The sequence below is a fragment of the Crocodylus siamensis genome, chromosome 1 (assembly GCF_052110815.1).
Source record: "Crocodylus siamensis isolate JL-2025a chromosome 1, ASM5211081v1, whole genome shotgun sequence".
Classification (NCBI taxonomy): Eukaryota; Metazoa; Chordata; order Crocodylia; family Crocodylidae; genus Crocodylus; species Crocodylus siamensis.
In genome coordinates this window covers 81,348,244-81,374,867 of record NC_143395.1, presented here as the reverse complement: position 1 = coordinate 81,374,867, position 26,624 = coordinate 81,348,244, and the positions used below count along the sequence as shown (strand labels likewise).

At 42.7% G+C, this 26,624-nt stretch overlaps 2 protein-coding genes across 6 annotated transcripts in view; one reads left to right on the top strand and one right to left on the bottom strand.

The window, feature by feature from the left end:
- Positions 1-26,624, top strand: part of ASCC3 (activating signal cointegrator 1 complex subunit 3) — a 560,200-nt gene that overhangs the window by 6,379 nt on the left and 527,197 nt on the right. For all 3 annotated transcript variants that reach the window (XM_090037230.1, XM_090037224.1, XM_090037218.1), the window contains one exon: positions 17,485-17,635. In XM_090037230.1, the coding sequence (XP_089893356.1) occupies positions 17,546-17,635 (90 nt within the window). In that variant the 5' untranslated portion in view covers positions 17,485-17,545. The remainder of the gene's footprint in view (positions 1-17,484; positions 17,636-26,624) is intronic.
- On the bottom strand, positions 19,257-22,729 carry LOC149872971 (uncharacterized). Of its 3 annotated transcripts, none has more exons than XR_016439823.1 (4): positions 22,270-22,729; positions 22,023-22,178; positions 21,692-21,850; positions 19,257-19,761 (listed from the first exon to the last, which is right to left on the bottom strand). XR_016439823.1 is itself a non-coding variant. In XM_090031413.1 (4 exons), exons 1-4 carry the CDS (start codon positions 22,698-22,700, stop codon positions 19,694-19,696), a joined length of 696 nt encoding a protein of 231 aa, XP_089887539.1. In that variant the 5' UTR covers positions 22,701-22,729; the 3' UTR covers positions 19,257-19,693. The 3 variants fall into 3 exon arrangements, 1 of the variants encoding a protein (XP_089887539.1); XR_016439824.1 differs by having other exon boundaries at positions 22,109-22,178; XM_090031413.1 differs by having other exon boundaries at positions 22,109-22,178; positions 22,302-22,729.

Here is a 26,624-nt window from a genome sequence, read left to right as displayed (position 1 = left end):
CTTCTTAAAGTAGAGGGAGACACACCATGTTAATGTCAACAAGTTTTCCCCCAAATATCAATAGTAAAAATTATTCAACTGGTGATCTAGGTAGCTCTGTATTGCTATTTCCTAAAATTGAATTCTGATTTCTGTGTTGTGGCAGCTGAGCACAATGTCCTTAAAGTACTGGAATTGAAAGGAGCAAATCATATTTGCAGCGTCCTTTTGCCCTTTCCTTGGCATATTAAGAAACTGTACAGAAAAGTCTTGAATCTCTTCTCTTCCTATTTTTGGTCAAGGGGCTGATGCATGTAATAAGGAACTTGGGGACTTAGCAACAAAAGAAGGTAGAATATTCAAAGATTTGGTAGACTGGGAGAAAGAAACCTCATTCTTTTTACAGAATTGAAGAATTGAGATCATGCATAAAACAGGAAATGGCCTATTGCCAATATTAAAGAATCTATAGCCCAAACTAACCTACCAATACAGTATGCAGAAGAAATAATAGTGTTCAGCTTACTGTCAATTGTGTTGACTCTGTAGGAGCAAATGGAAGGAAACTCAATTTCTTGTTTGGACTGTGTAATGAAGGTTTGTTTATGAGGGGATCTAACCTAGGTCTGTAAATATAGGCTTTTTTTTTTTAATCTTACATGTGGAGTAGTATTAAATATATTTTGGAAGACCTTTAACTTTTGAAACAGGAACATTTTTACTTCTGTGCAATCATTCCGTAACAGTACAAAATATACCTTCTGATAGATATTACAGGAAGAGGTTGTACATGTATATGTCCTAAGAGAATATCAGTGCACTTCTACAAACTAACCCACTTCAAGTATTTTGTAATTCAGAAGTTCTTGCTTTAGCTCTTTCAGATCATAAAGAAATAATTTCCTTTTTTTTTTTTTCAGCGTTTCAGTAACAGTAACTCTTAGTCCCTAATTCCTAGAATAGCCTGAAGTACCCCGTGTTCAATGCCTTTTGATCAAATGTAACCAAACCCTTTACTAAGGGAAATTGCATAGGTGTCTTGTTTCCTCATACACACATTACCACTAATGTAGGCAGGCTGCCCAGGAAAAGTGGGCAGCAGCTGGTGGATTTGATTCCAGTTTGCACACACAGTTATCTTTAATGGAAAGCTGCACTTCCTCAATACAAAGAAGAGAATTGGTGCTAATTTTAAATTGTCTTAAATATAATACAAAATAATGAAAGGGGAAGCTGCTGTTTTACTAATTGGCTGACATGCTGTGTAAGAAAGGTGCTGTTCAGTATGTGAGCTATAAAATGAGACCACAGGGGGCTTTGGACTTAGAACCAGGTATCCATGAGCCAAATCTTGATCAGACTTCTTTGTGTCTAAATGTGACCTAGGCATACTTTTGCTGCTGAAGTCACAAAGAGCCTTCCTAATGATCAGTCCTGCTTGCTAGCCTCAGAAATACAAAGGCATCTGTTTTGTCTTGAAAAGATCTTTGCTGCCTAGGCTTAGGCTATGGCGGATGCTCACTAGCAATCTAGATTGGCCACCTAATGCATCTAACTATCAACTAAGCCTATTGCAATATTAGTCTGTGCAGAAAAGTGGTTGTATTCTAAGTCCCCAGTCCCTCAAGTGAGGACTGAACTGTATTAGTAATTGATGTCAACAACATATATTCAGCTCAAGGGAAGAGGGGGAAGTAGTCATTTCTCTTTTAGTAGTCTAGTGTCAAGAGAATGTGTTTAGGAGATAGGAGACATGGATTCTAGGTTCTCCAGGGAATGTCTTATGCAAAATGCATAAATAATTCTGGCAGAAGGAACTGGAAACTTGGACTCCTTTTGTCAGAGGACTTCTGTAACCAGTAGGCTATGGCATTATGCTCTCTCTTGCTTCCTGGACTTTGCATGCATTTTGCATTAGATGGGTAGCTGGAGTGGAAAAACCCAGAAATAACCCTGAAGTTCACCTTCACAACTGTAAGCAAGTGTGGGGCCCTGAGAGAATGTGATTAAGCTGTATCAGTGTCTTGGGGTGTTAGTAGTTGCATGGGGGGACAGGGGATGCTATGGCAGCTGAACCACAAGGTTACATTTTCACTAAGGGGAAACGCAGAAAACCTGTCCTCGGAGTGTGCTGAGGAGGTCAGTGTGTTGGAACCTACCAAGTGAAAAAAGAAAGCTTAAAATCTCATGGATCTTGATGAGTATTTGGTAGAAGGAAATTTTCCTTGAACTGTGACAGTGTCTTGGAAAGTTTGCTCTGTCCAGCTTGTTAATAAATACTCTAGGGTGAGTGAATTAGTTGAAATGCTTAGAATAGTAGTGTCAGTACTTAAGCGTTTATTAAATCATATGAAGTATTTGTATCCTTTTTATGAATAAATGCACTTTCTTCACCTGGTCCTTAACCAGTATTTTAAATATTTACTGGTCCTGAAAGTACTTGTCATTGCATTGTCTGATGAGGTGTATTTTAGGAAGAGGTGCCTTTAAAAACAAACAAACAGCCCAAAAACCTTTCCCTGTTGCTTTTCTTATTTCAGTTCTGACATTATTTTAGCAGCTGGTGTATCACGATGCAAGTACTGTCAGGCCCTTGGGAAACTGGGTTTCAGGTTCTTAGGTAATATACAGCTACCTTATTGTTTGTTTTTTATGAGGACATTAAAAAAAGTTTCGGCATTGTTGGGATGGATTGAGCAATCAGAATGTTTTCTGGAGACCAGGTAACTTGATGGGTTTAGGAACAGCTGCTGTTTACTGAGAACCTGAGATTTTTATATAGCTCTGGGATTAAGAGCTGATTTGAAAAGAATTCCTAACCTGCCCGTTTGTTTTAGTCGTTACATGGTCCTTTGAGAGTACACTTGTGAATGTGGTGATTGGTTTTAATGTGCCAAAATAGGATCTGCCTAGCTCAGAAAACTTCTGTTTCCTGCCTTCAGAAGGGACAGGAGACCCAGCACCAGACAGTTTACACTTTCAGTTCTATTTATTAACCATCACTTTTGGAAGGGATTGCAGACTTAATTGCAGTGAGCAAACACAGAACTAAATGTCTTTACAATTGCAGTTCTTAAGAAGAATGGTGCAGTTGTTGTTAGGGTATTAATTTAAGCTTGAACTCATGTCCTTATGCTAGAGACTTCTTATGTGAGTTTGGATTGATTCTCAACCAGGATGCTGCAGCACTCTGGGGTGCAACACAGTGCTAGACTGTTAGGCGCTGCATAAAATAAACCCCCAAATTCTGACCTTTCATACTTTTTCTAGTTCTTTGCAACAGAATAATTGCTCTATTATTTTTCAGTAGTCAAAAAAGGAGTGAAAACAGAATCAGCATTTTCCAAGGAATACCTTGAGACTAAAGAGAGGTGCCTTGAGCCTAGAAAGGTTGAGGACCATTGCAATAGAGCCTCAGTCCAAGACAAAAAAACTCAGAACAAGCTGACTGTGGTAGGTTAAAAAAGGAATGAAATGATATAGTAAACATAATCCACTCTGATAGATGCTGTATGGCCGGTTTGCTACTTATGTTAACTAGTGTGTTGTTTAATTTTTGGAAAAAGTGTCAAACTCAGTTTCAGGACTCGTATAAAATCAGTTATGCTAACAAAACTATATGGGGGAGGGGAGGGTTAGGAGGAGTTATAAAGTATTTTCTACTTCTTGATTACTGATTTCAGTCTGACTAATATGAGAGTGTCCAAAAACTGTCCTTGAATAGCAGATGTCTGTTGTTTAGGTGAAACCTGTTAATCATCTACTTTTTAAACAAGGGAAAGATATTTAGCTGTCTTAGTCTGAAATCAGGCCGAAGGCACAACAGAGTTAACACCACTCCAGATGAACTAATTCAGAGATGCGCACACTTTTTTGTAAGCAACAGTTTAGTTTGTCAGCTCTTTAGCACCACATCTGACAAAGTAAATATTGCTTACAAAAGTGTGTGCATCTCGAAATAGTCTATAAGGTGCACCTCCACCCTGCCTCCTATTTAAACAAGTTGGATTTACTATTTTGAAATACATCTTTGTCTATTAGGCTGTTCTTTTAAAGTAAAAAGGTTTTCAAATTCTTGAGTGGAATTTCCTTTTGTAGAAGATGTCACAGCAGACTCAATTATTCCATGGCTTGCATTTAAGTAGAACTACCCCATACTGGAAGTAACTAAACAATGGCAGTCTTCATAGACAGTACAGGCTTGTACCAGTGATGTTCTTATGGTTGCAATGAGACTGTGTTTTTGATTTGGGTGGGTGGAAAGGGAACTTGGATTACCCTGTAGATTGCTTGCAGATGTGGCAGTTGCCTGGTAATTCCTACACAGGTAATAGCCTAGGAAGAAGTTTACCTCCCTTCCCCCAAATGCATTATTTGGCTTGTGTGCATCTTCATCTTCCCTTTCCTCTCGCATACACTCCCATATCTTTGCCCCTCCCCTCCAGTCTGAAGCTTTGGGTGTTGGCTGGGATGTATTGGTGAAGGTTCCTCAGGCTGGTGAAACTTGCTTGATGACTGACTGACTATTAAACTGATTTTTAGATTTGGGGCCTGGAAGAAGAATTCCCTTGGGTCAGGTTGTCAAGGACGGATGACATGTTTTGTCTTCCTCCATAGCACGTGGCCTAATGGCTTTCCTAGCAACATCTGGGCATATTTTGCCTACTACCATCCTTCTCCCAACCTCTGCATAGTCCCTCCCGCAGTTTCGCTGTGGAACACTGAGGTGTGTGTGAAGCACTAGAATGGATATTTTTATTGTTACAGACTTTGCGACTCTTTTGGAGAATTGGTAGCTAGTGAAGGCAGAGGACTAGACTCAGTGGCCTGCTGGACCATTCCAATTCTGTATGATACTATATTTAAACAACTAAGCAATCCAAAAAAATTGCTATCAGCAAGTTTCTGCCTTTTCACTAATTGTTGGTATGCCTTGCTTTTTATTCTGTCTTGTGCTAAAGGTAGAATGAAATTTCTTGCTCTCAAGTAAGTCTCTTATTCCCTTGAGTGGTACTCCTCTAGGACTTTTATTTCTTTCATGTACTAAATACAGGAAAGCAATATTTCAAAATAATTGTAAGCCTAAATGTGCAATAAGTTCATGTGTCAAGTAGCTTTTATCTTGGTTCTTACAATCTACCTGTAATGTTAACTTGCCTCCTATGACTCAGATATCCTAACAATGAATCTTTTACTGAGTATCCCCAATATCTCAGTTAAAGTGAGGGTTCTTCTGTATTATCCAAAACTGATTTAATCACTTTTTTTGTACAAAGAAGTAGCATAAAACAACACTTAGTTTATGTGATTTATAGAAACCATAATGATATAAGGATACCTAAAGTTAAATCATGGCCCCTATTGAAGTCAATGGTAAAAATTGCTTTTATTGGTTTCTTTAGAACCAGTGTTTTGTCACCCTTTGTTTCTTTGCACTCTTTTACATAATAAGGCACCTCAAACTGATTTCAATCGAACAATTAGGCTTTAACAGGAAATGATATGGGCTTCAGTTGTAAATTTTCCACAAAAGCTACTCATGGGCAGTTATCATAGCCATTGAATCTAACACATTAGTAATTTCCCCCCTAATTAATCTTTCGTGGACTACACTAACACACACCTTACTCTGATGTAGAACCAATTTATTAAATGTGCCTAGCCACAGTTATGCATGTACCACCCTTTTAACATTTTCTGGATATTCACATTTAATATTGGTAACACTTGCAGGAAACTTCCTTATTTTCTCATTTTGTCTTTTTTTGTTGTTGGTAAGTTGAGAATTCATTTATAGCATGATGGCACATCCTTATTGCATCTTTCTTCCTGTTTCTATATTTGGGGCTGTAAGAAGTTTCCATTTCTTTCTAAATATGTCTGCATCACCCCTCTAATTTGCACTCTGCTGTTGATATGAAATGTGTTTCCATGTGGAAATATTTGAATCTATGAATTTAAAGCATATGTACTATATACTTGAATACACATTATTTTAAAAATCTAAGGTACCTAAGTGTGATTTTTCTCCCACCATGATAAAATCTCTGAAAAAACATTAGTTGAAAAGGTAGATGGGTTGTCATCTTAGTCAGTATTGATTATGACTTAGCCTCAAGGCTAAAATGGAAGTGCATTATTAATTTATTACTTTTTGTAATGCTTTTTAGGGGTTTAAGCAGTGTATATAATAGAATCACATTTAGACACCTTAGGGATAAAAATAGGAACACCCCTTAACAATCTGCTTAAAAGAGCAGTTCAGCAAGGAGACAATTCATCTGACTGATCTACAAGGAATACATTTTTGGAGGCATGTGGTGTATTTCTCTTTATGTACCTGAATTTCCAAATAGGAAATACTTCTGATGGTTATAAAAGAAGCTATGCTTTATTTCAGCATGATTGCTGTCTTAGCATGGTTGTAATTTTATGGACTTCTGATGGTCCACATGTGGACTTCCAAATGGTAAAAAATCTGGACTGTGGCTCTGCCTAAACTAAGCTATCTGTAACAAGCCACTGTATGATTCTTGGTAGTCAAGTTGCTCTGACACAGAACTTTATTTCTGAAATGGGCCATGCATCGTGGAAAGGAATAAATATTCGCCCTTCTTGCCTTTTTGGGGTTTGTTTATTTAACCATTTATTTTTTTAAACATCTATAATCAGCCTTTGTCCCAAGCAATTATTTATATCCTCTTAGTGGCCCCCTTCATGAAGGGGGTCTTAGCTCTACTTGTTGGGCCTTGGCCTATGTTCTGGACTAGCACATGTTCTGGAAAGGCCTGTTTTGTCACAGAATTTCTGCATGACCTTAAGTAAGATACTTCTCTTGTTTTGCTTCCATTTGTACCTTACTGGAGTATTGAGGACAAATACACTAAAAGTTCTGATGTATCCATATGGTAATGGAAGCAATACATCTACAACAAATGTAATGTACTCCACCTAGCTGTATACTGAATAAGTGCATGATTTGCTCAAGTATATAATGTAATACCATTACTAATTTGCCTGTTTGCATTGTAACAAATTCTCATTATTTGTACATCAGTTAAATACGTAAACCATTTAAGTCCATAGCATCTTCCAGCCCTATTGTTGTTTCTAAACTGTACTCTTGTTAATTTAATAGTAATTGAAATGGTATCCATGCCTTTTTGTAACTAAAGGTACTCCTTTTAACACAGCCAAAAAGAGTTAAGGGGAGGGTTTGAATATGACAGGAGCTAGTGAGTTTTGTTGTTCATATCTTCCCTTATTTTCAAGACTTCTAATAGCAACTCTGAAACTATTAGAAACCTTGAGAAATGGGGAGAGAGCTAGTCAGTTCTGTCCTACTGTGGAGTACAGTACTATCCTACTGTGGAGTAAAAAAACTCCTCAGCAGTGCATGTGTAGACGCTGCCCAGATGTCTGAGGTACAAGGATGCTGTAGCTGCCTGCCAGCTAGCCCTTCACTGAAGCACCCTCATGCTCTAGCCAGAACTTCTGCAGGACATTGAGCTGGGGGAAGCAGCCCTGGGCTGGCAGGCTGACCCCCCAGATTCCCTGCCAGTTGGGGTTACTCTGACACAGCTCAATGTGCTGCAGTCTTGGGTGCATGTGTAAATGAGTACCAGGGAGCAGTAAACTCCTGTGTGATGAGCACTGGAGTTTATTGCCTTGTATTAATATGCATGTGTAGATGCACCCAGTTACATGAAATTGGATAAGTGCATACCCTGGATAAGTATAAGGACCGTGTTCTGTGTGCGGTCCCCTGTTTGTCCCCCACTGCCACCGCCACCATGCTCTTTTCCTCTGCTCCAGTTTCTAGGTCAGGGGCGGGTAATTATTTTGGGCTTGAGTTTTGGCAAGCCACCGAAGGTCACATGACAGGCAGCCCAGGGCAGATTAATATTAATTTTCCAAATTTTTAGGGGCCCTGTGGGCCAGATAGAATGGCCTGGTGTGCCGCATCTGGCCCCTGGGCCACATTTTGCCCACCCTTGTTCTAGGCTATGCACTTAAATGGAGTACACTACAGTTAATTAACATTGAGGATAATGCTAAAATTGTGACATGCAGGGACATTTAGTATTGTATGTATGACTCTATTTTAGTATGATGTAACCAGTATGTACACTTCCTGGCCTGGCAAGATGATTACTTATTCAGGTTAAGTTCATTTTATTGAAGGAAGAAGGCAAGTTAATCTGCAAATAGGTGTCAATTATGCATAATGACCTCAAAGCATAATGCAGTTAACACTGTTAAATATAACAATCACTGTTTTAATGTCTGGCAGGAGGCAGGACAGGGTGATAGTTTAATTACTAACTCATTTAGACAGGCGTAAGCTTAGGTAGGCAACACCTTACTTCATCAGATGTTATGATATATCCTCCAGAATGGCAGGCCCATAGAAGCTGGGTACCCAGTAGTATATGGAGGGAGGGGGGATTGGGAAGAAGGGCAGTGAGTGGGAGAACTAAGCATAGACACTGTCATGGGCCTGCTATGAGAGCCTGTGTCATGGGCCAGCTATATCTCATGTGCAGTGAGCCTGTCCCCCAGCTTGTAACAGCTGTAAGCCCATAGCAGTAGCATCTGCTGCCAGTGTGTGGAGAGCTGGGACACTGTTCCTTCTCTCTCCCCACTCTATAGGGCACAATCCTCCTTCCCCCAACCCCTGTTTCTCTTTCCCACTATGCCAATGGAGCTTGCTACACCTCTGTCCATTGTGATAATTGCGCCCTGTCCATTGTGATAATGAAAGTCTCTCTTTCACTTATTTTAGTACAATACAGATTCGCCTACTACAGTATCTTGTCTGCAGAGAAACAGCGTTTAAAACTCTAGGTTGTGGTTTCTTACCTTGCTTCTATAGCTACTGCAATCTTTTAAAATCCTACTTTACAGACTCTTGACCTCATTGATCTCAATGCTTTTTGTGGTTTATTTAAAGATTAAAATGAGCTAATGTATTTAGTGTTTGGAACTTGCCTTCTGTGATATTAGATTAAATGCAATAACTTTTTTGTTACTGCTTCTGTTGGTGACTCTTCCTAAGTTAGTTTTGATTTTTCTTTACATTTTTAAATACATACATATTATTGGCAAGTAAAATGCAAGATCAGTTATTTGATCCAAATGCTGTTTGGTAAATGGCAATTCTTTAATTTTAAGATCTTTATTCTGCATATGCATATTATTTTGTTTGTATACAGTGTACAATAAATGGGTCAATCTTTAATTTAAAAACTTCTTAAAGATTTGTAAAATAAATCATGGAACAAGTTAAATAATTAACTTTTAAGTTGAGATGTAAAACTTGAACACAACAGCACGATACAAAAGAAATTTAATAAGTCTGATCAATTCTCCATTTAATTTCACAATCCTTTACTATTTTAACGTCATTTTTTATTTTAAAGGTATTTTTACTATAGATATTACTTTCTTCCACTACTAGCAGTAGTAGACCAGAATTTAGAAGGATCAATTTAATGTTAATTAATAGTATCAATTACTATTAATTTATGTTAATTAATTACATGTAATAAATATAGCAATCTTAGAATGTTCACAAATATGTTAAATAATATGAAAATATATTTAGATTTATAAGCAGTATAAACATATAAAGAACCTTGATTTGTACCATATTCCTTGTTTTGTTTTTTATTCACCTTATTTAGTCTATTTATTTAAGTTTTGAAATGACTTCAGTGTGTCAAATATCAGATATTGCAATATCTAGCCCAATAGAATGGAACCAGGCCTTAAAGCAGCCTCAGCAGGCCCTCTCAAGTTCCTTGCTTATATTTGTTTATGTTGCAGTCCTAACATTGTCATATTCAGAATTTCTTAACACGCCATAATTTGTGAATAGAGAGAGATGCATTTATCTTAATTTACCTAAAATTTTAAACCTGAAATTTAAACATGCATTTCTGTTTGCACTCTGGATATGCACAGGCATGCAGTTGCAGCACTAAGAATTTCCAGGAAATTTGCAGCGCCAGGAAAATGTGATATGCAGGGAAGCATGCAGGCACTTCTGCCCCTGGCTGGGGGGCAACAAAGTTGCCTCAAACGTGAACTTGTCGGCTCTTCCTTTGCACCTCCTGCCCCCATGATAGACAGGCTGCCTCCACCTGATACTGCATGGGAAGGGGAGGAAATGCCCTCTGCCCCTGCCTTTACCTTCATGCCGGTAAACTATGGCTGTGTAGGCAGCTGCAGCTACATGTGCTTGTAGTCCTGGTTGTAGGTCAACAGTTGGGCTGTCAAACACAATGTGCAGTGCTAGTGAGGTTTTCTTGCAGGTGCTTCGGCAGCAAGAAGAGCTGCCATGGCCTCTGCAGGATGATCCTTGGGTTCCTGAAGGATAGGGGTCAGCTTTGGTAGCTGCTGTCTGCTCTGTGGAAGCTGGGGCAATTCCTGGGTTCCCTGACACTGGGTCTTAAACTGGGTGCCTGAACAGCATGCCATCAAGAAATTAGCTCCTCTCCCTCACGTTTTCTTGGGAGAGGGGGAGGGAGCACAAGGAATTTTAGGATACTGGGAGTCCTAGGTACCCCTATGGTGCAGATGTAAAGTGTATGTGCATTACACATGGTGCTAGACCACATCTCTTCATAGGGAAGTTGCTGTTCAAAATGGCTAAAAGTTTATGGTGGAATTGCTGCTTTTTTAATTGCCACAGACCACTTGAAGAAAATGCTCTTGTGGCATTAAAGGATATATTTCTTGCTAGAAATATAAAATCTGTTCATGTCCTGTGTTGGTAGGCTACACCAATCCAAAAGGTTTGTGTTTTGTACTATGTGTAGTACAAGAATCAGAAATCCATTTTGTTAATAGATTTTTTTTTTTTAACTGCGCCAGTGGGATGGGGTGGGGGAGAAAAACCAGGTCTGTAATTGGTTTAGGAAAATGATAGAAAAGGCAGTAGCTGGAGGAAAGATAAATAACCCACTAGGATAAAAGAGGAACATTTCTTCCACCTGCAGTAAAATCAACCTGAATTCTGGTATGTGGGTGGCAGTTTTAAGGTTTGTTACATATTTTTCATTTTTCTTTTAATGATAAAAGCCTACTAAAATTATGGGCCAAGCTTACCATTAAGGCTTACCTTTGAGCCAATAAATCCTAAAAGGTTTCCTGCCTGGTACAAGTCTTAGTTAAGAATATAATCTACTTTTATGGCTTCCCTTCCTCTGTAAAAATAAGTTTCAAAGGTAAAATCAAATACAATTGTGTTTAAGTATAATAAGCTTTGAGGTTTTTTAAATAAGTTTAAGGTACTTTGTTTATATTCTGTAGGCTTCTTACAGTATCGCAAAGGAGGATATCACTTCTTTTCTTCTGTTTCACAGATACAGAAACTGAAGAAGAGATTGGTTCAGGGTTTTTCCAAGGGGAGATGACAAACTGAAGTGTCGAATTGGGAGTTTCTGCCTTCCAGTTCTGTGGCTTGGGGCACAGTCTCTCAAGTATTAGAAATGATTAAAAAAATATTTGCCAAATTAAAAATGACAAACATGACAAGTGATTGATTTTTTTTTTTAAAGCAGAATAACTTGAATCTGTTGTTTCTTCACTTGTAGCAATACAAGTAAGTAGAATAAGAATGACAACGCTGAAGTCTCGCTTGTAGTTCACATCCTTCCAAAGGGGCTGTTTGCATTACATAGTCTTTTCTGCTATTTAGTTCAGCCTGCATTTGCCTCTTTCTTAGATCTGAGAGAATGTATTTAATGCCCCAAAGCTCATGCAGGAGCTCTCCCAACCATATGGTTAGTCCAATAAGAGGTGTCACAAAAAAATTCTGTCTCATGAACATTTCCTTGACTATCACAGCTATAGCAATGTTCCAACTTTATATATTTCCCATATCTAGAAAACAATGGAAACTTCATTTAATTTTTTTAATGGTGTGCTGCTAAATTCAGAAAAATTATAGAAGGATGCCTTGAGTCTAAAAAGGTTGAGAACCCTGATTTAGGGTAATGTTTATCAATCTCCTTAATAGGGGAAAGTCTCTTTGAGGGGGTGGGGATGGGGAGAACAGAAGAGGTAGAGGCAGTAGAGCTGCCTTCAGCTGGTAAGTCTGTGTAGGAAAGGGAGGGAGGGTAATGGGGACACAGGAGAGGACGGGGAGGAATGTGCCCCTTGGATCTGCGCAAGGCAGTGGGCTGCAGCTGCAGGCTGGTGACAACAGATACATTTGTCTCTAATTCTTCACTCCCCTCTTCTAGGGGTGCACCAATAGAGATTTTTGGGGTTGGTACTGATATCCTGACTTAGTCCCCATCTCCAACCACACACTGGGAAGAGCTGGGGCTGTGCTGGGTTTTGGGAGGGAGCTATGGCAAAATTTGGGGTGGGTGCAGCCCCCTCCATAGCCCAACTGATCTGCCCCCCATGCCCCTTTGCTCCCCTCTCCCCTTTCACCACAACAGACTTGCCAGCTGGAGGCAGCTCTCCATGCTGTATCGGAAATCAGATCGGTATTGGCTAATATGCCTCCCTAAAAATTGGATGTCAATATCAGCCCAAAAAATCTCTATTGGTGCACCTCTAGAAGAGGGGAGCAAAGAATGTATCTTGTCACCAGAAATTCAGCTTTGATTTAACATGTAAAAGTATTGAGGGCTTGAAGTAAAACATTAAATGGGTCAGGATACTGTAACCAATCTGAATTTTCAGAAAGCCTCAAACAATAGCTTTGAGGTGTGAACTGATATATGCATTTTAATGTACGCTAACTTATGCAAATGATAATACTTGGAGGTGTAAAACATTCTTATTTTGCTCAGGTAGCTTATCCTTGGTCCTTGGTTAAATTGCTCCTGGTAGCTGAGCTGAAGGATTTTTAATGCGGGCAATTGGAGAAGTTACTTAGCCTAGAGAATGGTATTAAGTGACAGTATAGGATCAACTGTAACTGCTTCACTGCTCATCATGGCATATGTAAAAGTGAGGAAATAGCTTATTATGAAGCTCCATAATGCTGTTTTTTTCTGAATAGAGCAAAAAGGATGTGACAGTTTATTGATGCATGTTGAGGACAAAGTGGACTTTAACAACATATTGGCAATAATCTCTGTTGAGATAAATACATCTAGTTCTGTATTGATGAAAATGCTAGAAAGCATTTTCCTTTTCTTGTATCTTGTTTTGACATGATACCTATAGGGCGGTGATGGTCCATCTTTTTGGCAGGTGTGCCACAAGTTAAGTTTCCCCCATCTTTCCTCTGCCTTAATGCTGCTCTGGCCCCAACTCATCAGAGGCATGCCTGACAGAGTTTGCATCCTGGGGAGGTAGAGAAGATTGAGCTTGCTGCTGCATGAAGTGGAGGCAGGATGCTGCTGCAAGAGGTGTCACCACCAAGAACCAAGTTAACCTTTTCCAGGTCCCTCAGCTGCTGTATAAAAATATGTCGAGTGAAAAACCAGAGCCCTAAATTCAGTGGCAGCTGCAGAACCAGGGCAGGGTTAACTTGGTGCTCAGCAGCGACACCTGGAGTCTTCTCTCATCCCTATTCTGTCCCTGCTCCAAGCACTTTGCTCCCTGCCTCCATTCTGGGTCTCCCTTTACTGAGTACCTGGGTCTTCTGTGCCACACTCAGTGACAGAAGTAACTGTTGCATCAAAGGACAGGGGTTCAGATAGTTACATCTTTATGATTATGTAGCAGTACAAGTGTAGCAAAACTGCTTCAACTTTAACCCTGCTTCATCCAGGGTCAAAGTTAGGGTGATTTAACTGACTTGCATCACTACAGGTTGATAAAGATGTTCTTGTTACGAGAGCAGTTCCTGCTCCCCTTTTAAAATGACTACAGTGGTCATTTGTCCGTCACCCTTAGTGACAAGAATGTTCAGCCTCTAGAGGCTATACTAGAGAGACCAACCTGTTTTATGTAAGCTACTTAAGAGCTAACAGATGACACTGTCATTTAGTTCCTAGTGGTCTGAGCTGGAGTTTCAGTTAGTCTCTAGAAGGGGAAATAACTTTTTCTTAATTTCCAGTGCCTTGTCCTTTATTGCTCATACAAATAACCTGCATGAAATTAGTTAAAAGGTTCACTGATTATTTAGGATTAATCCTGAAAATCCAGGCTTCCTTTGCTTTGGTTTATTTTAACTAAAAGGTACAAGCTAGTTGACTGAGCAACTAGAGATACTATGCACAACTTTCTGGTACTTGCTGTTTGTCTATGTCCTGTTTGTCTAAGTTCTGAACAGTACATCAGATTTATTGTTAAACATATAGAATTGATGGCAAAAATACAAATATAGCTTTAACACACACAATCACGTTAAAGTAATTTGAATAAAACTGAAAATAAAGGGCTAAGTAGAGACATTCAAAAAGCCTGAGCCTGAATCAGTTCAGTCTTTGCAGATTAGTTTAACCTGTGTATCATCATAGTATCATGGTGCTTAGGGTCGGAAGAGACCTAAACAGATCATCAGGTCTGACTTCCTGCCCTGGGCAGAAACGGGTGCCAGGGTCATATCACTCCAGCCAAATATCTGTCCAGCCTCCTCTTGAAGATCCCCAAGGTAGGAGAGACCACCACCTCACTTGGGAGCCCATTCGAGAGCCTGGCAGCCCTAACTGAAGTAATGTCTCCTAATGTCTAGCCTGAACTTTCTCTCTAACAATATGTGGCCATTATTCCTAGTAACCCCAGGTGGTGCCTAGAGGAACAGAGCCTCCCTGAATTCCCACTGGTCCCCCCCGGTGAGTTTGTAAATGGCCACCAAATCCCCTCTCAGCCTTGTCTTGTGGAAACTGAATAGGTTCAGGCCCTTCAGCCTCTCTTCGTAGGGTCTGCTCCGCTGCCTGTTGACCATGGTAGTGGCCGTCGTCTGGACCCTCTCAGTATTAGCCACATCGCTCTTGAACTGCGGTGCCCAGAACTGACCACAGTACCCCAATTGTGGCATGACCAATGCCGCATAGAGGGGAAGGATCACCTCCCTGTACCTGCTTGTGATGCATCTGTAGATGCACAACAAAGTGCGGTTAGCCTTACTGACAGCTTCCTTTCATTGGTGGCTCATGTTTATCCTGGAGTCAACAATGACTCCATGATCCCTTTCTGCCACCATGTTGACAAGAAGGGTGTTCCCCAGCTTATAGGTGTGTTGCTGGTTCCTTCTCCCTAGATGCAGTACTCTGCATTTGTCCACATTGAATCCCAGCCTATTCTCATCTGCCCACCTCTGTAACCTGTCTAGATTTAGCTGGATTCTGTCCCTCCTCTCCAGTGTGCCCACCTCACCTCACCATCTTGGTGGTGTCGGTGTAGACTGAACCAAGAAGCAAATGAGTAGATATTCATTTTTGATTCAGGAAAAGCAGCCACATGCCTGCAGTGGCTCAGATTAGAAGCTGGAGGGTGTTAGAGTGAGCCCTTCCTTCCCTTTGGCAGTGGCAGGAAGGCTGGAGGAAAGCTGAACTGAGGGGGAGGAGGTGTGGCAAAGTCCTGGCAGGCTGCTGAGTATGATTGGGGAGGAGTTTAAATTCCCACCCTGGCCTGCATGGTCCCCAGTCAGAGTGTGCCTGGAGAGGGAAGGGGAAGCAGCCCCTGTCAGTAGTTTCCTCACCCCCTTGCTGCTCAAGTGGTGGGTGGTGGGACCTAAGGAGAAGTGGGGGAGTGGTGGGGGGGACAAAGCCTGGGAGGGGCCACTCTGCCAGGCAAAACCTGGCTGGGGGGGTGTTAAATCTCCCTCCCTTCCCTGCATCGCCTTGCCAGCCCAGGCCAGGGTATGGCTATGCTCCCTGCTCTGCTGGAGTGGGGAGAGAGGATTAAAACCCCCTGGCTGGGGCTGTCCTTCCCTGCTTAAGCAGGCTGGGGGCGGGGGGGGCAGAATCAAGGCCTGGACTGGGGTCCCATGGGCCGTGGAGGGGGTTTAAACCCCCCTCCCTCTCCTCCGTCTGAGCCTGCTTGCCAGTGCTTCCACCTGCTCCACTCCAGTGGAGGGAAAAGTCTGGCAGGGGCTGCTCTGCCCCCACCAGGCAGATGGGCTGCATCGCCAGCCAGGTTTCCCACCCCACTTTTTTGTCAGCCAGCCCCTGCTGCTCCAGCTAGAGAGCAGAGGGGTGGGGCCCGCCTTGCTTTGCTCGAGCAGAGGGTGCAGTCCAGTCCAGAGCTGCAAAACATCCTGGGATGCCAAGGGGCTGTGATTTAACTTGAACAAGATAGGGGTCTGGGACAGATGTTCCATAAACTGGTTTGATCTAAATCAGTTGGGTCTGACATGACATTCAGTCAGGTTTATCTTCTGTCAGGTTTAACCATTCTGAAACTCGTTTATGTGCACTTGAACTTCTGTTCTGTTGCAAGTTTAAACCAGTTTCTGATCACTTAAACTGGTTTATGTTTAACTTCTGTCCCTAACAAAGAAGAGTAATATCTTTCTTTCAAGACACCTATCATGTATTTAAAATTTTCCTTTTCACTTTTGAAAGGCCAAGAGCTCTTGAAGCGTCCTTTGAAGGATCATTGTGTGTAGATTATTAGATGAGTGGTATCTTTAGTAAAGTTATGAAAAGCAAATCTAAAACAGTGTGCATTTGTTGTTGCCAGCAATTGTGGTTGTGAGTTACTGCCTTGAGCATTTAATGAACAGTGCCTTGGCAACTTCCAACCTAAGCAGTTTGAGAGCACTCCATTTGAGTTTTTTAAAAGATTTAGAATGAAAAGAGTATAACATTGGGAATGTAAATGTGCAAGATGAATCCATGTTTTGCATTAGAAATATGAATGCACTCACTGCAACAAATGATAATCTTAAAGAGCGAGTGAGCCTTCAGAAGAAATGCAAGTATGCATTCATGTTTGCAAACTGAACACAGCCTGGAGCATTGTCTTTCTAGTCATGTAGTAACATCTTGTCTTCCTTTTTTCTATTGTGAGCATTTGGCATATGAATTTGTTATCCTTTTTTACTGAAAAAGGACTACTTTGTATATTCCCTTGATTGGTTCCTTAAATGACTGCCAAAAGAGAAGGTCTTTCTTTCATTTCTGGGCATACTTGAATGAAATGAAAGCCATTAATGCATCCCACTTTAAAATTAATCCTCAGATAGATTATAATCACTTGTACTTTATCTCCAAATGACAACAGTTGTATTGTATACATTTTTATCATAATATTTCTGTTGTGCTAAATGAATAATTGAACCTCATGCTCTTTACTGTTAATGTTGGTTTATGTAGGTGATAGCAGGAAAAAGCCATGTCTAGTAATGTTGTTATAAGATTATTTTTATCACTTTATCTGTCACCCATTTATGATCTTCGCTTGCTTTCTTTTGAATTTAAAATACTTGCTTACCTGAAGTGTGACTATAGTTCTAGCTGCTCAAAAATAAGGAATATTTATAGATCTACCTGTGTGAGGGTAGTCTTATATTAATTTGTTTCTAAAATATGTCAGTCAGCAAAGCTTCATTTATTCTATTTGCTCTCTCTCTTTTTTTTTTCTTAGGTGCCTGCAAGTTGGAGTAGGAATTAATTTCTCATCCTATGGATCACTGAATAAATAATAGATGGCCTTACCTCGTCTTACAGAAGCTCTGCGCTCTTTTTCAAATGTCACTAAACATGATAATTATAGTGAAGAATTGGCTGACTTAACGGTAAAAATATTTTTTAAATATGAAAAGAAAATTATTGTGCACTCACATTTTAAAGAAGTTCTTAGTTCTGTTTCTTTGCAGTTCTGTTTTCCTTCCTTCTGTAAACTCCCATTTTGCTAACAGCAAGACCATAATACAGGTAGTTTTATGAAAAGAATTCCTTATACCACTTGTGCTTGTCACTTTTTTTTTCTCAAGGTTGAATTTGGAATATGCGTTAGAAGATCTGTGCAAGGGCCTTAAATTCATAATAGACATCTTGACAGGTTGGCTATTTCCTCATGGCTATATACTTCGTATACTTTTAGGAAAGTGAGATTTGTCATGGTCCAAAAAATAGGTTCATAGATTGTTAGGGGCTCTAGGTTGGTGTAAAGTGACCGTTGGCTTAGGCAGAACTTGAGGTCCAAACTCCCTCTCTCCAAATATGAGGTGCTTTAAAGCATGATTGAACTTCATCCCTGTGTAAGATGCAGTGCATTTCTATACATAATAAAAATGATCACAACTTAAGAGACTTGATTGTGGAAGAATAATTTTCTTTTGTGAAGGGACCGGTGGGTGGGTTGGGGGTACAGGGTGGGGACAGGCAGAGGTCTGTCTCCGCACCCCCCACTGTTGCTTTTCCAGCCATAACAGTGTGGGGATGAATTTAAGATGGCCATCTGCTAATTAGATTCTAAGCATGGGAAATTATGAAAAATCTATATTTTTCATGTATAGAATCCAGTAATTGTGTGTTAAATTCAAAGTCATCTTGGATTCAGGTAAATACAGTAAATGCATGACACATGCCCCTCTTTCAAGAAACCACTTGGCGAACTTAGAAATTGGAACAGCAGTTCTGGGGGACTGTTGTTGAAAAATATCAATATTTATTATCCACAACTACTGTAACCATTAAAAATATTTGAAGAAGATTCATAGATTCATAGATTCATAGATGCTAGGGTCGGAAGGGACCTCAATAGATCATTGAGTCCGACCCCCTGCATAAGCAGGAAAGAGTGCTGGGCCTACATTACCCCAGCTAGATACACATCCAACCTTCTCTTGAATACCCCCAGGGTAGGGGAGAGCACCACCTCCCTTGGGAGCCCGTTCCAGAGCTTGGCCACTCGAACTGTGAAGAAGTTCCTCCTAATATCTAATCTAAATCTGCTCTCCTCCAGCTTGTGGCCATTATTTCTTGTAACCCCCGGGGGCGCCTTGGTGAATAAATACTCACCAATTCCCTTCTGTGCCCCCCTGACGAACTTATAGGCAGCCACCAGGTCGCCTCTCAACCTTCTCTTGCGGAGGCTGAAAAGGTCCAGTTTCTCTAATCTCTCCTCATAGGGCTTGGCCTGCAGGCCCTTAACCATACGAGTGGCCCTTCTCTGGACCCTCTCCAGGTTATCCGCATCTTTCTTGAAGTGCGGCGCCCAGAATTGCACGCAGTACTCCAGCTGCGGTCTGACCAGCGCCCGATAGAGGGGAAGTATCACCTCCTTGGACTTATTTGTCATGCATCTGCTGATGCACGATAAAGTGCCATTGGCTTTTCTGATGGTTTCATCACACTGCCGACTCATGTTCATCTTGGAGTCTACTAGGACTCCAAGATCCCTTTCCACTTCCGTGCCACCCAGCAGGTCATTTCCTAGGCTGTAGGTGTGCTGGACATTTTTCCTCCCTAGATGCAGCACTTTGCATTTCTCCTTGTTGAACTGCATTCTGTTGTTTTCTGCCCACTTGTCTAACCTGTCCAGGTCTGCTTGCAGCTGTTCCCTGCCCTCCGGCGTGTCCACTTTGCCCCATAGCTTAGTGTCATCTGCAAACTTGGACAGAGTACATTTCACCCCCTCGTCCAAGTCGCTGATGAAGACATTAAAGAGTATCGGTCCAAGCACCGAGCCCTGCGGGACCCCACTGCCCACACTCTTCCAGGTCGAAACCGACCCATCCACCACAACTCTCTGGGTGCGACCCTCCAGCCAATTCTCCACCCACCGGACTGTGCAGTCATCCAAGTCACAGCCCCTTAACTTGTTCACCAGTATGGGGTGGGATACCGTGTCAAAGGCCTTCCTGAAGTCCAAGTATACGACATCCACCCCTCCTCCTGCGTCGAGGCGTTTTGTGACCTGGTCATAAAAAGAGACTAGATTGGTCAGGCACGATCTACCTGCCATGAACCCGTGCTGGTTTCCCCTCAGCATAATTTGTCCTGCCAGGCTCTCACAAATGTGAGCCTTGATGATTTTCTCAAAGATTTTGCCAAGGATGGAGGTGAGACTGACTGGCCTATAGTTACCCGGGTCCTCCTTCCTCCCCTTCTTGAAAATGGGAACCACATTGGCCCTTTTCCAGTCCTCCGGGACTTGACCCGTGCGCCACGAGCGTTCAAATATTCCCGCCAGTGGCTCTGCAATGATGTCAGCCAGTGCCTTCAGTATCCTCGGATGGAGCTCATCCGGGCCTGCCGACTTAAAGGCATCCAGTTCCTCCAAGTGACCCTGCACCACCTCAGGGTCCACGCATGGAAGTCTGGTGCCTTGCTGCTGCCTCCCTACACTCCCAGTGAGAGACTTGTCATGCCTCTCGCTTAGGAACACTGAGGCGAAGAACTCGTTGAGGAGTTCAGCCTTGTCCCCTCTGTCCGTCACCAATTGTTTCTGCCCATTTAGCAGGGGTCCCATTCCTCCCTGGGCCTTCCTTTTACTCCCTATATATCTAAAAAACAATTTCTTATTGTCTTTTACTTGGGTTGCCATCCTCAGCTCCATGGTAGCTTTGGCCTGTCTAACTGCCTCCCTACAAGCACGAGCAGAAGAGGTATATTCCTCTTTGGTGATCTCTCCCTGTTTCCACTTTTTATGTGCTCCCCTTTTGGCCCTTAGTCTGCCCAGGATTTCTCTGGTCAGCCAGGGAAGCCTCCTGGCCCCTTTCCCTCTTTTACCTCGCACGGGGATCGTCTTGCTTTGTGCGAGAAGGATAGCTTCCTTAAGGCACAGCCACCCTTCTTGGGCTCCCATCGTTTCAAAACTACTACTCTGCAGTGCATCCTTCACTAATCGCCTGAGTTTGCTGAAATCAGCTTTCCTAAAGTCCAGCACGTTCACCCTACTGGTTACCTTACCCACTCGACGCCTTATGTTGAATTGTACTTTTAGGTGATCACTGTCCCCCAGATGGCTACCGATCTGTAGGTCCCCTACTATGTCATCCCCCGTTGCCAATACCAGATCCAGTAAGGCATTCCCCCTAGTGGGACCATGTACCTCCTGCGTCAGGTGGAGGTCCTGTACACAGGTTAGAAACCTGCGTGAGCGGTGGGACTTTGCTGTCTGTGTCTCCCAGCAAATGTCCGGGTAGTTTAGGTCCCCCATGACCACCGCCTCTTTAGCTTTTATGGTCTCTGAGAGTTGCCTCAGGAGCCCCAAATCTATTTCTTCCCCTTGATGTGGGGGTCTGTAGCAGACCCCCACCACCAAATCCTTTTCTCCTTGCCCCCCATGTAGCCTAACCCACAGTCCTTCTACTTCCTCATCCTTTGATTCTGTCTTGATGAGGGTTGATGTATATTGCTCCTTAACATAGAGCGCAACCCCTCCCCCCCTTTTCCCCACTCTGTCCTTTCTGTACAATCTATAGCCCTCAATATGTACCGCCCAGTCGTGGGATGGATCCCACCAGGTTTCCGTCAGCCCCACTAAGTCGTAGTCGTTTAGTGCAACCAGGAGCGCTAGTTCATCCTGCTTGTTCCCCATGCTCCTAGCATTAGTATATAGGCACTTGAGCCCTGTGACTGGTGCTTTTGCTACCCCCTCGCTCCAAGTCCTAAAGGGCTTTTTGTCCCTAACCTTCCCGTTCCTTACCTGTGCCGTATTGCTGTCCACCCCCTGCCTTTCACGTTCCCAAAGCTCTCTTTCTTCAGGCTGGGCTGTCCTTGTGGGTGCCACCTGGTTTGGTGGTCCACAGCCTCCCCCACCCTCATCTTCCCCTCCCCCCGACGAGCCTAGTTTAAAGCCCGCCGGAGGAGATCCGCCAACCTGGAAGAAAACACACGCTTACCTTTGGGGGACAGGTGAAGCCCATCCCAGCTGAGCATGTCCCTCGTTGTAATGTGTGGGTCATTGTCCAGGAAGCCGAAGCCTGCCTCGAGACACCACTGCCGAAGCCGCCAGTTGGTCTCTCGGATGCAGTTCTCATGCCGTCTTCCACGTCCGTTCACTGGTAGGATGGAAGAGAATACCACCTGTGCACCAAATTCCCTCAGCACGCTGCCGAGAGCCTGGTAGTCCGCCATCAGGTGATCGGGGGTTCTCCTGGCCGCATCATTAGTACCCACATGGACAAGGACCATGGGGTAGTAATCGGTGGCCTTGATCCTGGCCTGGATTACCTCCGTCACATCCTGAATCTTAGCTCCAGGCAGGCAGTAGACCTCTCGTGCTGAAGGGTCCTGGCGACAAATGGGTCCTTCCATACCTCTCAGGATGGAATCGCCTATGACGAGCACGCGTCTCCTCCTCTTCTGGGTCCTCTCAGATCTCTTGATCTGTTTGGAATGTGAAGAATGTGGCATTTCTTCCTGCCCAAGGGTTTCCTCCTCCCTTTCCATCTCCTGCAGAGTCGCCAAGGCCTCGTACCTGTTCTCCAGTCGGACTGGAGAAGCTTGTACCTGCTCGCTGCGAGCCGCTCCGGTCCTGGCTGTGACCGTCTGCCACTCTGCCGTGGAGGTCCTTCCCTGGGCTGCTTCTTCCTTGGGTGCCTGGTCCTGCAGGGAAAGGAAATAACTGTCAATTTCCTCCTCCGCCTCCCTGATCCCCCTCAGCCTGCTAACCTCCTCCCGGAGCTCCCTCACCTGTGCCTCCAGAGCCCTAAGCCGGGCACCTGCCGGACAGGTGTGGGGGCTCCCAATCTCTGCCCCCCCCGGCCCTGCTGGGGATCCCCCGCAAGCCGGGAGGTAGGGGGACATCAGCTTCCCCATGGGCTCGGTCTGGGTGGAGGCCTCAGACCAGCCCCGGTTAGCCTTGTCCCCCTGGGCAGAGGCCCTAGCAGCACTCCTCGTAGACACCATTCTAAGCTGCTGTTTGTAGACCTGTGTGGTGTCTATGTCCTACCCGTACAGGAGTCCCACTCCTGGCCCTCCCAGCCCGCCCGCCGGCGCGAACGCCTGCGCAAACGCCGGTGCGCTTTTACAGAGCGCGCCTGTTTGCGCACTCTGTTCGCGCTGCGCGGCTCGGGAGCGCGGCTCCCTACCGGCTCAGCTATATGGGACCCGGAGGGCTTCCCCTCCGGATCCGGCTCAGCTGTGCCGAGGCCCTCTGCCCCACTTACCTTCGGGGGATCAGCTGCTGCTGCCCCCGCTGCCGATTCCTCTGCTGCTGCTGCTGCCGCCGCCGCTGCTGCCTCGGGTCAAAAGTTAGTTATGGGGCACACGTGCGTGCGGGACACACGTGTGCCTAACTCCTCTCCTTCCCGCTGCTGCTTCCCGATGATAGCAGCCAGTTTGTTTACTGTGATCTATAAGCTAGTTGTGAATTGTAGAGTGGACACCTGAAACACTTTTAGGCTTTTAGAGGTAAATTCGTCTCATGAGATGTGTTGTTTTTTTCATAATTGCGGTGGCTGGAAAAGAATGCTAGGGCAAAGCAGCACCAGCTCAGAATGTGGATAATGGCACTATGTTAAACTAGAGTTTGAGTTTTTGCCGTTTGAGGACATAATATGAAGCTCAAAAAAGCTCCTTCTATGATGAGATGGGACCGTATGATCTTGAAAAGCTTACCAGAAGGCCAGTATTAACTTTACAACAAATATAGTAGTTATCTTAAAGTTAATTCAGTTAAGCTTGATTAATAGCTAACTTACTGGTGGGTTCTGCAAAGGAGGAGATTAAACAGTTTTTACTGTTTTCAAAGGATCTGTAGATTTTGCTACTTAAAGGTTTGGGTGAGCACAGAAAGTTTCCTTTTGTTTATACAGAGCGTAACACAGTGGGGAACTCATCCTGGCCAGAATCCTTGAGAGTACTGTAACATAACAGAGCTCAAGTCATGGATAATCAGGAATAGAAGTAACAGTGTTGAGGGATCCCTATGTTAGGTTGTAGAAGGAGTTGTTATCTTTATTCAAGGTGAGCAACCTCTAGAATTATAAGATGAAAAAACCAGGAATGCATTATATATCATATCTATCTAGAGATAGAGCTGTATAAAACAAATGAGAACTCGTGGTAGAGGTGATATCTTTTATTAGACCAACTAAATTTTTGCAAAAAAATAATAATTTGCAAGCACCCTTCTTTAGGCATAGGAGAAAAGGTTGTAAAGGTTCTCTTACGTAGAAATGAAAGTTCATATTTCATAGGAGAGTTACAGGTATGGTAAAATCTGCTGTTTGGAGCTGTTCAGTTTATGCAGGTTAGGCTCAGAGAAAAGTTGGAATAGTCTGTTTATCTTGAAGTTGTTTGGTCGCAAACAGGATGTAGAGTCATATTTCCTTCTGGTTATGATGTTTCATATTTCACAGAAGAGTAAAAAGATGGAATGCTCCCCTGGGCAGGAATTCCTTATGTTGTGAGGGATCTCTGGGCTCTGTGATAATGCAAATTACCTCTAATAAAGGCAGGAGCAGGGTCTTGGGTTTCAGGTGGTAAATCTTGCTTCCTCCTTGTAAAATTTATGAAAATTTCATTAAAATAATTGGATAAAATTGATATTTTCCATGTGTCAGGTGTTTAGATTATAGCCATGATGGTCTAGAGGCCTTTTGCAAAAGGCCTCTAGACCAATACGTCTACAACCTGCATACCTTAAAAAACAAATTGACATCTGAGACGCTGCATATTCAGATGTCATCTATGAGATTCTCATGCACAACAGAACACTGAAGTCATTCAAACTTCATTTATACCTGCGATAATAATACCAAGTCATTCTGAACTTCAAGTAATTTTCAATTTGCTGCTTTAACAGATCAGATTTTAGTCCTCTATTCCTTTTTAATTTTGAGATGCTGTAGTTAAACAGCTAAGTGAACCATTAAAAGAGAATCTATTCAGTGAACCAAGAGTCAAAAATAACCAATTTGGCATAAATCAGAGGAACATCTTAGACAGCACTTTATGCGATATACTTTTCTTACATAATCAGCTACGGTGGATGTCATAGAAGAATCTCAATACTAAGTATATTTATATATTTATTAGTATTTTTGGGGTCCCTCACTTCTAGCTAATATCACTGGTCCTTTACAAATGCTCCTTGAATACTTTTAATATTCAATTAATTTTGGTCATTATATCATTTCTTCACTAACACCCCCACCCCCCCCCCAAAAACCCAAACAAAAAAACCCTGGAAAAGCACTGGTAATTGCTAGAGGCAGGAGAGGTGGTTTTGGTACTGGGCTGTTTAAGGAAAACTTTCAAAGACTAGGTCTCAGCAAGAAAATGGGATTGAAATACAAATCTGGTGGAAGGATGAGTGGAATTAGGAGCTAGTTTTGGGGAAGAGAGGCCTAGGACATGCTGGAGGGGAAAGAGTTGTAGGGGTAGGTCAGAAGGATCAGTGACTGATGAAGCACAATTTTTTCCCTCAGAACTGAAGCCAAAATTTCTGTCTTGCCATTCCTCTGCTATCAGCAAATCTGTGATATTCACTAGCAAAAATGGTCTCATCCTTTTCTAGTGCTAGCCTATGTGAAGGATAATACCCTATGCCATTGTTCAGTATTGGTTACTCCTGTACCTAAAATGGCAATGGTCTGTGTGATGGGCTTAAAGACCTCTGTCCTACAAAAAACCCCCTTATCAGTGGCAATATGATATCATGTGAGGGAATTTCTGCATTTTTGGAGTGGAGGGGTTGTTTGCTTAAACTTCAGAATGTACATTTCCTTCCTCTACTCTCATTCCCCAATAAAAGCAGTGCACTTGCATTTGAACTAGACTACTAAAGTTTTAGAGTCAAACACTTAAAAGTTATGAAATGCCAGAATGCTTGGGCAATCTTTAATATCTATTTCTTCTGTGTAAATTCGTTATTATGCAGGTCCCCATCTCATCTAGAGCATGGACTTGCTCTGGGAATGACTCAAGGTTGTATAGAGGAGAAGGCTGTTACTTCTTAGAGATGTCTTATTTGTTGAGAAAAATGAAGGTTACCTAGTGAATGAAGCAGGGCCTGGCAGTAGGAGGAAGTATGGTTAAGGTAGTTGACCGTTGCCTTTGAGAACTGTATTCTATCCTTACCTTTGCTATGGAAATCCTATGTGGTACCTGGCAAGTTATTGCAACTTGAAATTTTGCAGCTCATTGAAACTGAAATTTGCAGCTATGTGATGCCTGGCAAGTCATTGAAACTGAAATTTGCAGCTCTTGTTAAGTTTCTTTCATTTTTGGTACCTAGTTTGAGAAATCTTGGGTTTGATTTACAAACGTACTTAGCAGTTGTTGCTAAGTACATGAATGTCATTTGCACAGGTGTCACTGACTTAGATGAAGTAATGGTAACTATTGTGTACCATTGAGGCATCTCAAATAGGATTTTTTTTTTTTTACTATAATCTCACTGTATGTCAGTTCCCCCTCTGTAAAATGGGGATAATAGCCGTAAGCATAGCAAGGTGTTGTAGATAGGGACCTATGGAAATCACAAAATCCAACAAGACCCCTGAAAGCTGTGAAGAAAAGAAAAAAAAAAAAACCCACATCCTGAAAATAAAATGCTAGCTTCCCAGCATTGGCTGAGAGGGCTGTCTGTCATGATCCCACCCCCTTCTCCAATCAGTGGCAGGGCCACATCAAGGAAAGCCCTTACAGCTAATCAGTGGTAAGAGGCGGGGCCACTGGGGTCCCTTGGTCAATCAGGGGCATGGGGGGGGGGCCCGTGAATATGGAGGCCAGCCCTGCAATCTCCCTGTGAAATTGGTTGACTGCCTCCTCAAGTTGGGTAGATCCCTAACTAGTAGAGGTTAACATAATAATAGTAAAAGCAGT